The sequence below is a fragment of the Myxine glutinosa genome, chromosome 6 (assembly GCF_964187855.1).
Source record: "Myxine glutinosa chromosome 6, kmMyxGlut1.1, whole genome shotgun sequence".
NCBI classification, from domain to species: Eukaryota; Metazoa; Chordata; class Myxini; order Myxiniformes; family Myxinidae; genus Myxine; species Myxine glutinosa.
Genome location: NC_136266.1, coordinates 55,250,534 through 55,264,177, shown reverse-complemented (window position 1 = coordinate 55,264,177; position 13,644 = coordinate 55,250,534). Strand labels below are relative to the sequence as shown.

The 13,644-nt window shown below is 42.5% G+C and overlaps 1 protein-coding gene across 3 annotated transcripts in view; it reads right to left on the bottom strand.

The window, feature by feature from the left end:
• Positions 1-13,644, bottom strand: part of LOC144892609 (uncharacterized) — a 190,255-nt gene that overhangs the window by 27,657 nt on the left and 148,954 nt on the right. For all 3 annotated transcript variants that reach the window (XM_078779851.1, XM_078779850.1, XM_078779852.1), the window contains exons 19-25: positions 9,509-9,587; positions 6,236-6,350; positions 6,064-6,144; positions 5,726-5,890; positions 3,047-3,184; positions 2,165-2,247; positions 1,676-1,804 (exon numbers count right to left, since the gene is read on the bottom strand). In XM_078779851.1, the coding sequence (XP_078635977.1) occupies positions 1,676-1,804; positions 2,165-2,247; positions 3,047-3,184; positions 5,726-5,890; positions 6,064-6,144; positions 6,236-6,350; positions 9,509-9,587 (790 nt within the window). The remainder of the gene's footprint in view (positions 1-1,675; positions 1,805-2,164; positions 2,248-3,046; positions 3,185-5,725; positions 5,891-6,063; positions 6,145-6,235; positions 6,351-9,508; positions 9,588-13,644) is intronic.

Genomic DNA, 13,644 nt, shown 5'->3' with positions numbered 1-13,644 from the left:
TCATCTTTTGGCATCAGACAAACAAAATAACAAATAATTAAAGCTTGTGTGCAGTGTTTTACCTTATATTCAGCTTGTTCACCCCACATGTCGTTCTCCCCCTCCCCTTGATCTCACTCTCACTCTCTACTCTGATATTGGTGCTTCCCCTTTTTGATTTTGTTGGATTCCATCCTGCTCTTGTTCTTTAACAAGCCCTGACCATGTATTCATTGTACACACACAAAAAAACAACTTTCTGAAGCTTTGGCAATGAATGAATGAATGAATAAATAAATGAATGAATGAATGAATGAATGAATAAACAAATAAATGAATAAATGAAAAAAAAAAAAATCAAACAAACAAACAAACAAACAAACAAACAAACAAACAAATAAATAAATAAATAAACAAACAAACAAACAAATAAATAAATAAATAAATACTCCATGTTTTCTTTCACCTGAGACTTCAAAATGATGTTTCGGTCATGTGCAAATAGAATGCGCTACCATTGAGTTGCTCAGTAATAGGATTAAAAAACAAACATCTCGCCAGTCTTTTTAAAAAAGTGCTGTCCTTTCGCATATTCAACATGAACTAGAAAGCATGTGAAAATGCAAAGCCTGTATGCGTCCGTCCGCCTAGCATTTGGATGTCTTCTCCTTCTTTCTATGCTAAACATGATGAAAACAGCAAAAAAAGAAGTATACAAAATGAAAATTGACTATTTTATGCAGCCTTGATCTTTGACCTTTTGATCTAAAAAAAAACCCAAAACGATCAGCTTCTAGCTTTTGATTGGTGAACCAAATCAGTGTCCCAATATGTAAATTCTTAAAATTTCAGGTCAATTGGATGAAAATATACGATGACCTTTGACCTTTTGACCAGATTATTAATTTGCCTTCTCCATATTCTCATAATGAAGCTTTGTTGAGAATTTGACATAGCTCAAATGGTTAAAAAAAAAACGTTATGGCCAGTACATGCACACGCACACTAGCAACCACACACACACACACACACACACACACACACATACACAATTGCAAAAGCCCATCTCCCGAACGACTAACAAAAACGATGGTTTTGTTAACTCAATATAAACTCCTCCCCTCCAAAGCCCCGGCCACCTCTTCCTTCCTTTAGCATGGCCAAACAGGGGGACATAAAAACATGAGAAAGCAGGTGATGTGAGAGATATTGAAGAATGAGTGGGAGGTGTGAGTGAGTCACACAGAGTGAAAAAAGAAGAAGAAGCACTTTTGTACTTTAAACCACCATCACAAGACCATCCTGGACGCAAATGCCAAAGCTCATTAGTAAGAAAGGTCAAGGGTCTTGTCTGGACAGGTACAACCCGTCCTTTAACGCATTCTTTCGATTAACCTTTTGCCGGAGCACTCAGTAAAAAGCAAAAATTTATGCACCTAATGCACACTGTTCGGGCAGACTGCACCTGAGGTCAGGGAAACGTGTTCCAAGAGAGAAATAATCGTGTATAACGACACAAAGTGACCTAGGTGTGTAGAAATAGCGCTGTCATTGTTCAAGATAATAACGAAAGCAAATCTGTCAGGTTCTTATTCAGAAGAGATGCTCCACATCATAATGTGTGTGGAAAGCTGCAAATAAAGTAAAATCTGTGAAATGAAAATAAATAAGCAAATAAATAAATAAAACACCTTACCAAACAGTTAAGCTCGCTGCTGATGCTACCACCTGTTGCCTGTGCATTCGGGCTTAGGAGAGTGCTCGTTGGTGCCACAGATACAATCTCCATGGGGACTCCCAGGATATGGGCGCAAACCTGTGCCACCTGGAGGAAGAAAAATAAATAAATTATAACCACACATGCTCGAGGAAAACGGCCATCCCGTGTAAGAACATCCTCCCGCATCCAAACTAAAAGAGGTATACAAACTCACATATGCAACATAGCACACCAAATGCAAGGTGCATCATCACAACTGCACCAAAAACATCATGCTTGCCATAAATGGGTGACAAATTTGCCAAGTTGAATTTGATTTAACAGGCCTTTTTTACAAAGGGAAAGACAAAAAGCAATCACACCAATATATATACACACACACACACACACACACACACACACACACACACACACACACACACACACACACACACACACACACTCACACTTTTTCAGCTCACGCACCTTGGTGTTGATACCTTGCCCACACTCAATTCCTCCATGAGAGATGGTTATTGTCCCATCATTAGCATAAATAGAAACAGCACCTGAAAGAGATGGAAAACCCACAAGTTTGCCATGAGGAAGTTCATTCTACACCCCTTTATCTTATTTTAATGTTTTCTTTACAACACCCACCATCCTTTCTAGCATCAACATTTCCACCAAACTTTGAGCATCACATTTCAGCAAATGATCATCCGACCAATACAAAAAAACAACGATAACGGCACTCGGTCGTGCACATACCTCCACCAGTCTGAACAGTTTATATCCTATTGAAAGGCCTATCCTGGTGTTGGCTTAGCGGTTAGGGTGCCGGCTTCGAATCCCGATCGATTGCTGAATTAACGCCAGGGGGGTTGACTCAGCCTGTCATCCTTCCGAGGTCGGAAAATTGAGTACCAGCTTGCTGGGATGAATGATCCCGGTGTGTACCCCGATTTAGAATAGGTACACCGTATCCCTGCACATCGTAAGAGGTGACTAAGGGTTGGCGTCAGGAAGGGCATCCGGCCATAAAAACATTGCCTCAAACAGGGAACCATGATTGTCATGGGGCCTGCAAGGCTAACCCCCACTCTAGTGGGGAAAATGGCCTTAAAACGATCATTCATTCATCATTCATTCATCTTATTGAAAGGCCGGATCTGGATCTTCATCAAAATCGAATCAGTTCGTCCTTGTCACACACCCAGCCTGTCACCCAAAATTTGACTGAATTTGTCCACAACGTTTTGAGATACCCTGCTCACAGACAGACAAATAGACAGACAGATAGACAGACAGGGGTGAAAACATAATAGACAGACAGACAGATCTTTGGTGGTGGAGGTAACTACTCACAGAGAAAGTGCCCAAAACTCCAAGCAATGCCATATTTTATTGGCACAACTGATAGGCCTCGCTTCTTCCACCTGTTGGATGCATTGTAGTGCTCGATGTCCTCTTGCCTATTAGTCACATCCGCCATTTGCAAGAGTTCTGCATAAATGACAACCATGACACAAGTCTCGTGCATGCAGAGTACACAATTTAATCTCGAGGTTGGACAACCAACAATAGTGAGATGGTGTGTCAATAGCACGCTGCATCTCTGAAATAGCATCGCTCCAAACATTTTGAATCACACACGCAATGGAAATAAAGCAATAGCAGCCATTAATGAGTAGTCCAAAGTGGGACAGATGCTCATCTCCTTATGGATGGCGTTTGTAGTCATGCTGCATTAGGTGATAGAGGGACTTGGGGTCTTAGAGTTCTAAGCGGGTCTTAGGGTTCTAAAGAGTCTTAGGGTTCTAAAGGGTCTTGGGGTCCTAAAGGGTCTTTGGGGTTTTAGAGTTCTAATTGGTCTAAAAGTTCTTAGGAGTCTTAAAGTTCTAAAGCATCTGAAGGTTCTAAAAGGTCTTAGATGCTTTATAACCATAAGACCCTTCAGAACCCTTTCCACCATAACAGGTCTTAGGGTTCTAAAGGGTCTTACGGGACTTTGGGGTCGATAGGGTCTTGAATCTAAAGGGGTCCAAAGTATCAAAGGGTCTTATAACAGGACTAAAAGAGCAAAATGACTAAAAGGAACCAAAACGGATGAAAAGGATTATCCCCGTTCCCTCTCTGCCCCCACCACAATTCTCTCTCCTCCTCTCTTCCTTCCTGTCCCGTTCTTCAAAGCAAGAGAGTATTAATGGCATTAAAAGATTAAAATTTAATCAAGATATTAAATGGAGTAATGATCAAGATCAAATTAAATTGAGTAATGATCAAGATCAAATTAAATTAAGAAGTTAAATTAAATAATGATTATTTAACCTCTTGATTTAATTTGATCTCAAGAGGATCAAGAGGTTAAAATTAAATAACGAGGAAACATCGATGATGGAATCTCACGATATGTGATGGACAGACAAACAGATTACATTTTGAGTTAATTTGACAATTATCTCACCACCGAGATGGAAATTTAAAAGGGGCTCCATTAGTTTTTGTGCATATACATCATGAATCATCATGCCGAGTGTTACGGATTCGTCACTTCCGTTGTTGTGGTTTTCATCCACTGTAAATATTTTTGATTCCATGTACTATTATTGTTGTCGTTTAAGGGAGATAGAGGTTACTATTTTCAAAAGGTAAAAAAGTCAATGTTTTAAATGAAACCGGAACCGGACGACGACGAAGAGGAAGAGGAGGAGGAGAAGGTGGAGCGAGTGAGTCGGGGAAGAAGCCTAGCTGCTTCGAGGTCTGGAGCAAACGTTGACGAACGGAGGTCACCAGCGAACTTTGGGTTTCCCGGGAAAGGGATTCTTGCGACAGAGTTGTTATCGCTGTGACAGATCAACCTGCGTGTCAGGTTTTGGCGGTTTATTCCGAGGAGAATCATCGTCGTGCCGTTACGCCTCGAGAACGGGCCGTCGGCCATTTTGACTCGTGCGCTTTGCGCATCGCTTCAACCATTTTCACCGCATCCAGACGTTTATCTGGTGTGTGTGTGTGTGTGTGTGTGTGTGTGTAACGTGGATTTTGAAGGTAAATCTGCGGTTCGCCGGTTTGGAGCCATGAAACGTCCATACCCGAGGGTGTGATTTCCCAGTTGTCTGGAGGGCGCCTTTGGATTTGCCCGTCGCCTTGAGGGCACCTTTGCGCAGCTTTGGCCGCGTGACTGTGACTGCCATCCGAACGAGATTCTGGTCTCGATTGGACATCATTCTGACGATCGCTGGAGTGGATTGACTTGGGCTTGATGCCAGAATAGAGACATTGCGGAATGTTCTTCTTTTCGCTCACTTGGAGCACAGTGAGTTATATTGTACGAACCTGATGGTACCATCATAGGAAATATATATTGGTTGTACAAGTGATTACTATTGTTGTTGTACTGTTATTCTTGTGTGATCTTAATACAATATTTGTTTGTTGGTAACAATTGGTGTGGCTTCACCATTGATCTTTGACGTACAGAATAACACATCTTTCTGCCATGACTCCTCTCGGGGCTCGGAGGTACACCGTGACCGGGGGTTGGGGAGGAGCACGTAACACGAGTTTCACAACGATCCATTGAGTCGCCTCGGAGGAGTAGGGACAAAACGTAAAATGTTAATGGACCCACTGAATGAATGATGGAAGGAAGGAAGGACTGACTGACTGACTGACTGGACGTCAATACGAATTTAACAGCTCTTCTCGACTTCAGCGTAGACGAGCTAAAAAGGTGCATCAAAGCCATTGCAATTTTCCATTCCATCAGCAGCAAGCAGCTTCACATGCAGGAAAGTAATAATTGGCAAAGTCATAAGAGAAAAATTGTAGTGTGTGTGTGTGTGTGTGTGTGTGTGTGTGTGTGTGCTTCATCAGTGCCAGCTAGCTTCACAATAGTCCACAAGTTTGTTGGAAACAATTTCCTTCATACTAACCAAATATATGGAATTAGACAGTTAATCAACTACACGCATGGCAAATGTACATCATGAAGGATGAACCGAGTGCAGTTTGGCGATTGAGTCACAATGAGAGGCGCAAGCTCACTGCTGTACACATCCCGGACACTGCAGTAGTCGAGATGGAAGCCATTGGGTGTGACGTCTCCTTTCCTGTACAGGTTCTGCCGTCGCACCTCCACAGGATCATTCCCCAACTCTCGAGCAACGTGCTCCATGATCGTCTCCATCACAAAGATTAGGGGAACGGAGCCTGCGAGGATTCAGACACGATCAACCACAATATCGACACTCTGCCCGACGAATCAACGTTCCTTGATGGGACTGTGATGTGGAATGGGTATAATAACTTCCATTGCTACAGGCAAAGTTACATCATGACCAAATAGACAGGGCATAAGAAGAAGATAAGTTTGCGGTCCTCACCTGGAGATCTGCACCACGTAGCGCTGGGGATGTTCGTTTTCACAGCCACGGGGATTACGTGCCAATTAGCACACTTGTAAGCTTCAATCCGGAACAGAAAAAAAAAAACCTCAAATAATACAATGACGACATAAAAACTTGACATTTTACAAAAACAATCTTAGAACCATACCATTATCAGCAAATAAAAGTGCTTCTTCAGCCTCCGTATCAATGTTTGCAGAACCATTGTCACAGTAATAAGTTATCATCACACCAGCCAGCTCACCATCCTCATGGAACCCCACCTGCAAGCAGAGTCAAGGTGTGTCAAAGCAAACCGAAGCAAGCAAACAGATTTCACTTTTTTATGCACAGTAACCCAAGGCTCATGGTGGAACCTGCACATAAATTAAAAGGCAATCAGCACACAATGGTCAAATTAGCACCATGGGATTTGAACCTGGGATTTCAACATTGCTTCTGGTTAATGGAGGAATGCAAAACAAGGCAAAGCAAAATGTTCATACAAACTTATGCTGAACATACAAGCACGTGCATGGGCCTATTTCGTGGTATCCATGTTTTGTGTGAAATTTATAACATCTCGGGCAAAGTCAAACTGAGTTATTCAAAACAATGGGGGAATTAAAACAATGGGGGAATTAAAACAATGGGGGAATTAAAACAATGGGGGAATTAAAACAATGGGGGAATTAAAACAATGGGGGAATTAAAACAATTGGGGAATTAAAACAATGGGGGAATTAAAACAATGGGGGAATTAAAACAATGGGGAAATTAAAACAATGGGGAAATTAAAACAATGGGGGAATTAAAACAATGGGGGAATTAAAACAATGGGGAAATTAAAACAATGGGGAAATTAAAACAATGGGGAAATTAAAACAATGGGGAAATTATAAATAGTCAGTTTCACTATGTTAACAAATATAATTTCGTTCAAAATTTTGGGAGATTAGCAAACCTGTACATTTTTGGAATCAGAGCATGGAGAATCCGAAAATCAATGTTGGCATTTGCACAGACACAGATTTTGGATTTTCAAAATGGCCGCCATAAAATACATATTTTGCACGATCTCGGCTTCTAGTCAACCTAGAAACTTAATTAAATATGCTAATCCTATGTTTTCTGGGTCAAGGAATCCAATAAAGGCCTCAAAATAGTTCTCAGGATTATAGAAAAGCAGCAAACAAAGGTAATTGGAAATCATTGTCTTTATATTTGTGATATAACTGTATTACATAATACATGATATTGCAAGTCCTTTTAAGTTATAGGTATGGGTTTATAAAGCAAGAAAGCAGCCTTGTTAGTATCAGATTGAACTATAAGTCCTATACACAGGATCTACTATGTCTATACCGTTCAGGAATATGTTTTTACAGATCTTCATCACTGTCCTGAGTGTCATTTTCGCAAAGGAGTCAACGCAAATGCCAACATTAATTTTTGGATTCCTCATGCTCTGAATATTCCAAAAATGTATAGTTTTGCTAATCTCCAAAAAATTGGAACGAAAAAACATAGTGAACCTGACTAAAAGCACCGAAACATACAATTATACAGCAGCGAATGATAATTTACCGAATAAAACGACAGCCCAAAGTGTTTTAAGACACTCTCAAAGGTCATGTTATATAAGTTCCATCTCGAAGCAGACAAGTGCTAGCTTCGGCTGGCAGGAAAATTTGCAAAACTTCGATGAAATGGCAGGAAAAAAATATATATATATATGTACAGACTTGGCATTTAATATGGAATATATATTTTTTTCTTGACGGGTTTACTTTCTGAACTCAGTATATCAATCTGGTGAGTTTTTTTTACCCTTCGGTGATGTCTTTGTTGAAAGAACCATGTCACTGAATGTCTTTCGCAGCAAGAAGTCAATAACAGGATTATATCACAGGTGGCGTGACAAAATGTAAGGACAGGTACATTTGACGATTGGCTTCACAATCGGGTATACAAGGGTTGTTGCGTTCTGTATTAGTGGAAAACAACTGCTGCACGTCTACAAAAGTTATTGCCGCTTCCTCTGGAGATGGTCCGTCAACTTGACAATGCTGTTTATCATGGAGTGGTGGCTTTACGAAATTCTGGCATGAAACAGCGTGCTATTGCTCGGCAGTATGGCATCACTCAAGGTCAGGTGTCAAAGATCCTGAAATGAAATGCTCAGAGGGGTGTCCCTACTCCAATACCGAGGACAGGACATCCACGCAGAACCACAGGGAGAGATGATCGCCAGCTGCACCGGTTAGTCTGCAATGGCCGTACCAAGTCAGCTAATCGGCGTAGGGCTGAGTGGCATCAACTGACAAATGTGCCTGTATCCAGAAGGCTAGTCAACCAACGACTGGTTCAAGCAGGCTATCGTGCCAGGCGTCCCCTGAGAAAGCCACGCCTGACCAGACAACACAGCCAGCGCCGATTGCAGTGGGCCAGAGAGTACCGTCAATGGTAGCCAGGACACTGGAATCACGTGACCTTCAGTGACGAGTCTAGATTTCTGGTCTATCGTCAAGATGGCCGCGTCCGAGTGCATGAAGCCCACAACGAAGATTGTATAGTGCCAAGAGTCCAAGCTGGAGGTGGTGGGGTGACCGTTTGGGCTGCTTTTCATGCAGGGGGCAAAACTGACCTGGTTGTTCTGAATGGAAACCTGAACCAGTTCAAGTACAGGGTCATTCTGGAAGAAACATTGCTTCCATTTGCTCGTGCAGCCTTTCAAGGAAACTTTGTCTTCCAAGATGACAATGCACGGCCTCATCGTGCTCGCATGATCCAACACTTTCTTGCTGAACATGGTGTAGAGCATATGGAGTGGCCTGCCATGTCCCCGGATATGAATCCGATCGAGAACTTGTGGGCAGAATTAATGCATCAAATCGACAACTTGGACCAGCAGCCGACCTCTGTGCGTGAATTGCAGCAGACTATTGTCACTGCATGGCAAGCGATTCCTGTCCAAACCTTGGCAAATCTCGTGAACAGCATGCCTCAACGTGTACGTGCTCTCCTGAATGCTCGTGGGGGTTACACGAAGTACTGAACTGTAATTTTACTGTCCGTAATCCCAGTCATAATTTAGCGTTTGTTTTTGTTGGAAATTTTTTTTGGCTAATGTGCAAAATAGAGATACTTCTGGAAAACGTACAGAAGTTTAACACAGTACTGTCCGTGAATTGAGTTCGATATCAGTTTACATCACTTTCGAGGATCAATTTATTTGCTTCGAAATGTCAAATATGGTTTTTGTTTATTTTAACGGTCACATTAACAAAATCTCGAATAATTTCAACATAATTCCAATGAACTTTTGGTTCTAAGTCACCTTGAAAAGTAAGTTCACCCCCACAAAAAATATATTCCATATTAAATGCCAAGTCTGTATGTAGAAAAATATGCCAACACAGGTACAAACAAACATGCTAACCTTGTACTTGACAAAGTATCGATGACGTCTGCCTAAAGCTTCCATGTTTGCATTGAAGTTCATGGCACAGCGAACAGGCCTGAGAATGCAAAGAATAACAGGGGAATGTTCAGCTCAAGCTGGAATTGCCTCATAGCTCGTTCTCAATTTTCATTAAAGACATTTCCACAGCACAGGCCGAAAGTATGCACCGAGAAAGAGAGCAGCATTCGGTAGAGCACATACCTCTGCCAGATTAAACAGTTTACGTGTTGTATCCCACTGATAGGCCAGACCTGGATTCGGACCTGAACCAAAATCGAATTGGCCTGTTTTTGTCGCCTAACCAACTCGTTCACCAAGTTTTGTCACAATCTGTCCATAACTTTTTGAGATATCGTGCTAGATATCGTTTTTGGTCCTGAACATCAGCTCTGGCCTGCAGTAGTTTACCTTGTTGCCACAGTCCATGAATGAGGCATCGGAAGTTTTGTCAGTGGAAATAAGAGATGTAATACATGAAACTGCAGCTGCTTGGCAGGACAAGGATAAAACTACTGAGAAGTCTCATGGTCTAATTCAAGCTTAACTCAGGGGTTAGCAGAACGGAACTGAAACCTTGGGTGGGCCAAAGACCAATCAGACAAATGTAGCTTTCCTGTTTCACTTGGGCCAAAAGCTGTGCTCTGACAACTATATTCCTTCCTTGCGTCCAGGGAACGGCCAATTGCTCTGCTCTGACAATTCTGGAAAGTCCAATGTAGCCACACTTTTCCATTTTACCAAAAATTGAGTCCACACTGCCAAGGATGCTGAGAAAAGCTTGAACGAGAATGTTTGACCATAAACGTCAGGTTGAAAATTTTTGTCGAAACATTTTCCCTCGAGAAATGGGTTTGTAGTGCATACCGCATCGAGTTCAACCATGGAAATATATTGTTTTTAAAATCACAAAATGTTCAGAATAAATCAACTAAGATGTCATTTACCCTAACTCGAGACCTTAAGCACCTCCGTGCATGTCATTGTAAAAGTGAGACTTCGTCATGGGAAAACGTTTTTTAGGGTAAAGCTGAATCTAATAGCATTCCAAGTACCAACAATTCATAATCAAAACATTGTGGCAAGACAATTCAGTTTTTAAAAAGACACCTGTCCATACTCATTTTGATGGGAGTTAACAATCACAAAAAGAGAAAGCTTTATTGAAAAGTTACTCCAATCTTATAAAGTGCCACCAATCGATCACGCGCAAAAAAGTGAAAATTGTGACAAAAACAAACAAACAAACGATTGTGCCTTTCTCTCCCCACCCCAACTACGTGCTAAGTCAATATACTTCCTCTTCCATTTCCTTACTGAATGCCAAATTATCAAAACATAATTTCCTTTCTCTCTACATTTTCCCTAACCTTCTCTTTTTATATACAAAATATAACCTCATGGAAGAGCGAGGTGAAGGAGGGTTAAAAAAGCAGTGTGCTGGAGGTGGCGTAGTAAGGACAGTTTAACATGTCACGCAAGAGAAACAAACAGTAAAATAGGAGAGGGAGAGAGGGAGGAAATCCATGAACCTGCAAGTAAGAGGGATGGCTTAGGTAGGGTTAATGGGGCTAGAAAAGATTTCAGGTAGGGAATGGGAATGCTAAGAGGTGGCGCACCGCCTGCTTGAAGCCCTGCAGGGAAGAGTGCAATTGAACTGCCTCCGGAAGACAGTTACACAAAAGGGAGAAAATATCGCAACAAGAGAGGCGGTGGGTAGCAAGCCTGGATTTTGGAAGGTGAAGCAGGAGAGGGTTTATTTGGTGAAAGCCCATGGCGTGGCAGGAGATTAGCGGAGATTCCCTGGACAGGGATTGGTAAACGCTCTTCTCGTGATTGGCATGGAGGAGGTGGTAGATAATGGGGGAGGAATAAGAAGCAGAGCGAGTCAGAGGTGCCCTACCTTCCCCTTGTGTGACACTCTCATTCCTTCTCCCTGCTTCCCTCCCCCTTCCTCAGTGCCTCAAGCTGCTGTGTTTTCTAGCTGCTGTGCCTCCTCAAGCTGCTGTGTTCTCTAGCCACTGTGTTCTCAAGCTGCTGTGCCTCCTCAAGCTGCTGTGTTCTCCAGCTGCGATGTTCTCCTCTAGCTGCTGTGTTCTCCTCTAGCTGCAGTGTTCTCTAGCTGTGGTGTTCTCTAGCTGTGGTGTTCTCCTCAAGCTGCTGTGTTCTCCAGCTGCGATGTTCTCCTCTAGCTGCTGTGTTCTCCTCTAGCTGCAGTGTTCTCTAGCTGTGGTGTTCTCTAGCTGTGGTGTTCTCTAGCTGTGGTGTTCTACTCAAGCTGCTGTGTTCTCTAGCTGTGGTGTTCTCTAGCTGTGGTGTTCTCCTCAAGCTGCTGTGTTCTCAAGCTGCTGTGTTCTCTAGCTGCGGTGTTCTCTAGCTGCGGTGTTCTCCTCAAGCTGCTGTGTTCTCTAGCTGCGGTGTTCACCTCAAGCTGCTGTGTTCTCTAGCGCCTGCTTTTTAAGCTGCTGTGTTTTCTAGCTGTTGTGCCTCCTCAAGCTGCTGTGTTTTCTAGCTGCTGTCCCTCCTCAAGCTGCTGTGTTCTCTAGCACCTGCTTTTTAAGCTGCTGTGTTTTCTAGCTGTTGTGCCTCCTCAAGCTGCTGTGTTCTCTAGCGCCTGCTTTTTAAGCTGCTGTGTTTTCTAGCTGTTGTGCCTCCTCAAGCTGCTGTGTTTTCTAGCTGCTGTCCCTCCTCAAGCTGCTGTGTTCTCTAGCACCTGCTTTTTAAGCTGCTGTGTTTTCTAGCTGTTGTGCCTCCTCAAGCTGCTGTGTTCTCTAGCGCCTGCTTTTTAAGCTGCTGTGTTTTCTAGCTGTTGTGCCTCCTCAAGCTGCTGTGTTTTCTAGCTGCTGTCCCTCCTCAAGCTGCTGTGTTCTCTAGCACCTGCTTTTTAAGCTGCTGTGTTTTCTAGCTGTTGTGCCTCCTCAAGCTGCTGTGTTCTCTAGCGCCTGCTTTTTAAGCTGCTGTGTTTTCTAGCTGTTGTGCCTCCTCAAGCTGCTGTGTTTTCTAGCTGCTGTCCTTCCTCAAGCTGCTGTGTTCTCTAGCTCCTGTCCCTCCTCAAGCTGCTGTGTTCTCTAGCTCCTGTGCCTCCTCAAGCTGCCGTATTCTCCCTCTATGGTATTATTCAGCCTGCCAAGTGTTTAACGGTTGTATAACAGGCCTGAAGGCATATGCTAAAACCACTACCCAGGTATTGTGTGTATGTTCGGCACCTGGGGTGAATAGTTCCATTTATTGTAATATGTGGATTCTTGAAAATAACGTGTCCTTTTGTGTAATAAATCGAACTATTGGTGCTTATATCTTAAGGAATGGTATGTGCCTCGTGTCTGCCATCATTTTGTGATGAGCAATTGGGTTCATTTTGAACCCCCGGAAGGTTAAAATTGCCATAACTTTGTGAGATTTGCTGCGCCGGTTCATAAACCTATGGCGTCCGGTCAACGTAGTTTTGTAAACAAAAAGCTTTAAGCTGACAATGTTTGGATATTGTCCAGCGTAGATTGACCGAGTGCATAAGCTACAGCATTCTGTGCCGGCAGCAGCCATCATGATTTGTGAGTATTACGTTCCATTCGGTAGGAAGTAGTCCAGGACAACAATATACACAAACAATCTTTGCTGTATTCAGTTCTGAGGTTTTCATGAAGCCTTCATTGATTTTCACAACAAGGCCTCTATGAACGAATTGAAATCAGCCCAATAAAATTAATTCGGTGCAATACAATTTTAATAAGACTCTTGCTAGAAAATAAGGTACCAAGAGTGACATCACATGCCAAAAAGGGTTGAATAATTGTATGGAAGGGTTTAACTTGGAGGGATGGAAATATGTCAACATTAGGGGAAAATGTTCTTAACTTCCATTTAACTTTATCACGATGGAAGAATGATGTATTATAATCATGGAAACAACTGATATGCAAGGTACCGAAGGACACCAAAGGTATCAGCTGTTAAAATATGAACTCGCATACCATTGCTTGGGTACCCTTTTCATAATATGGAGGCTGGATCGCAACCTTTCCCAACCATCTCCCAATCACCGGGTTCGTGAAAATTTAAATCGATCTAACTCCCAAATACAAGGGCTCACCGAATTGAAGCAAATTCTCCATACG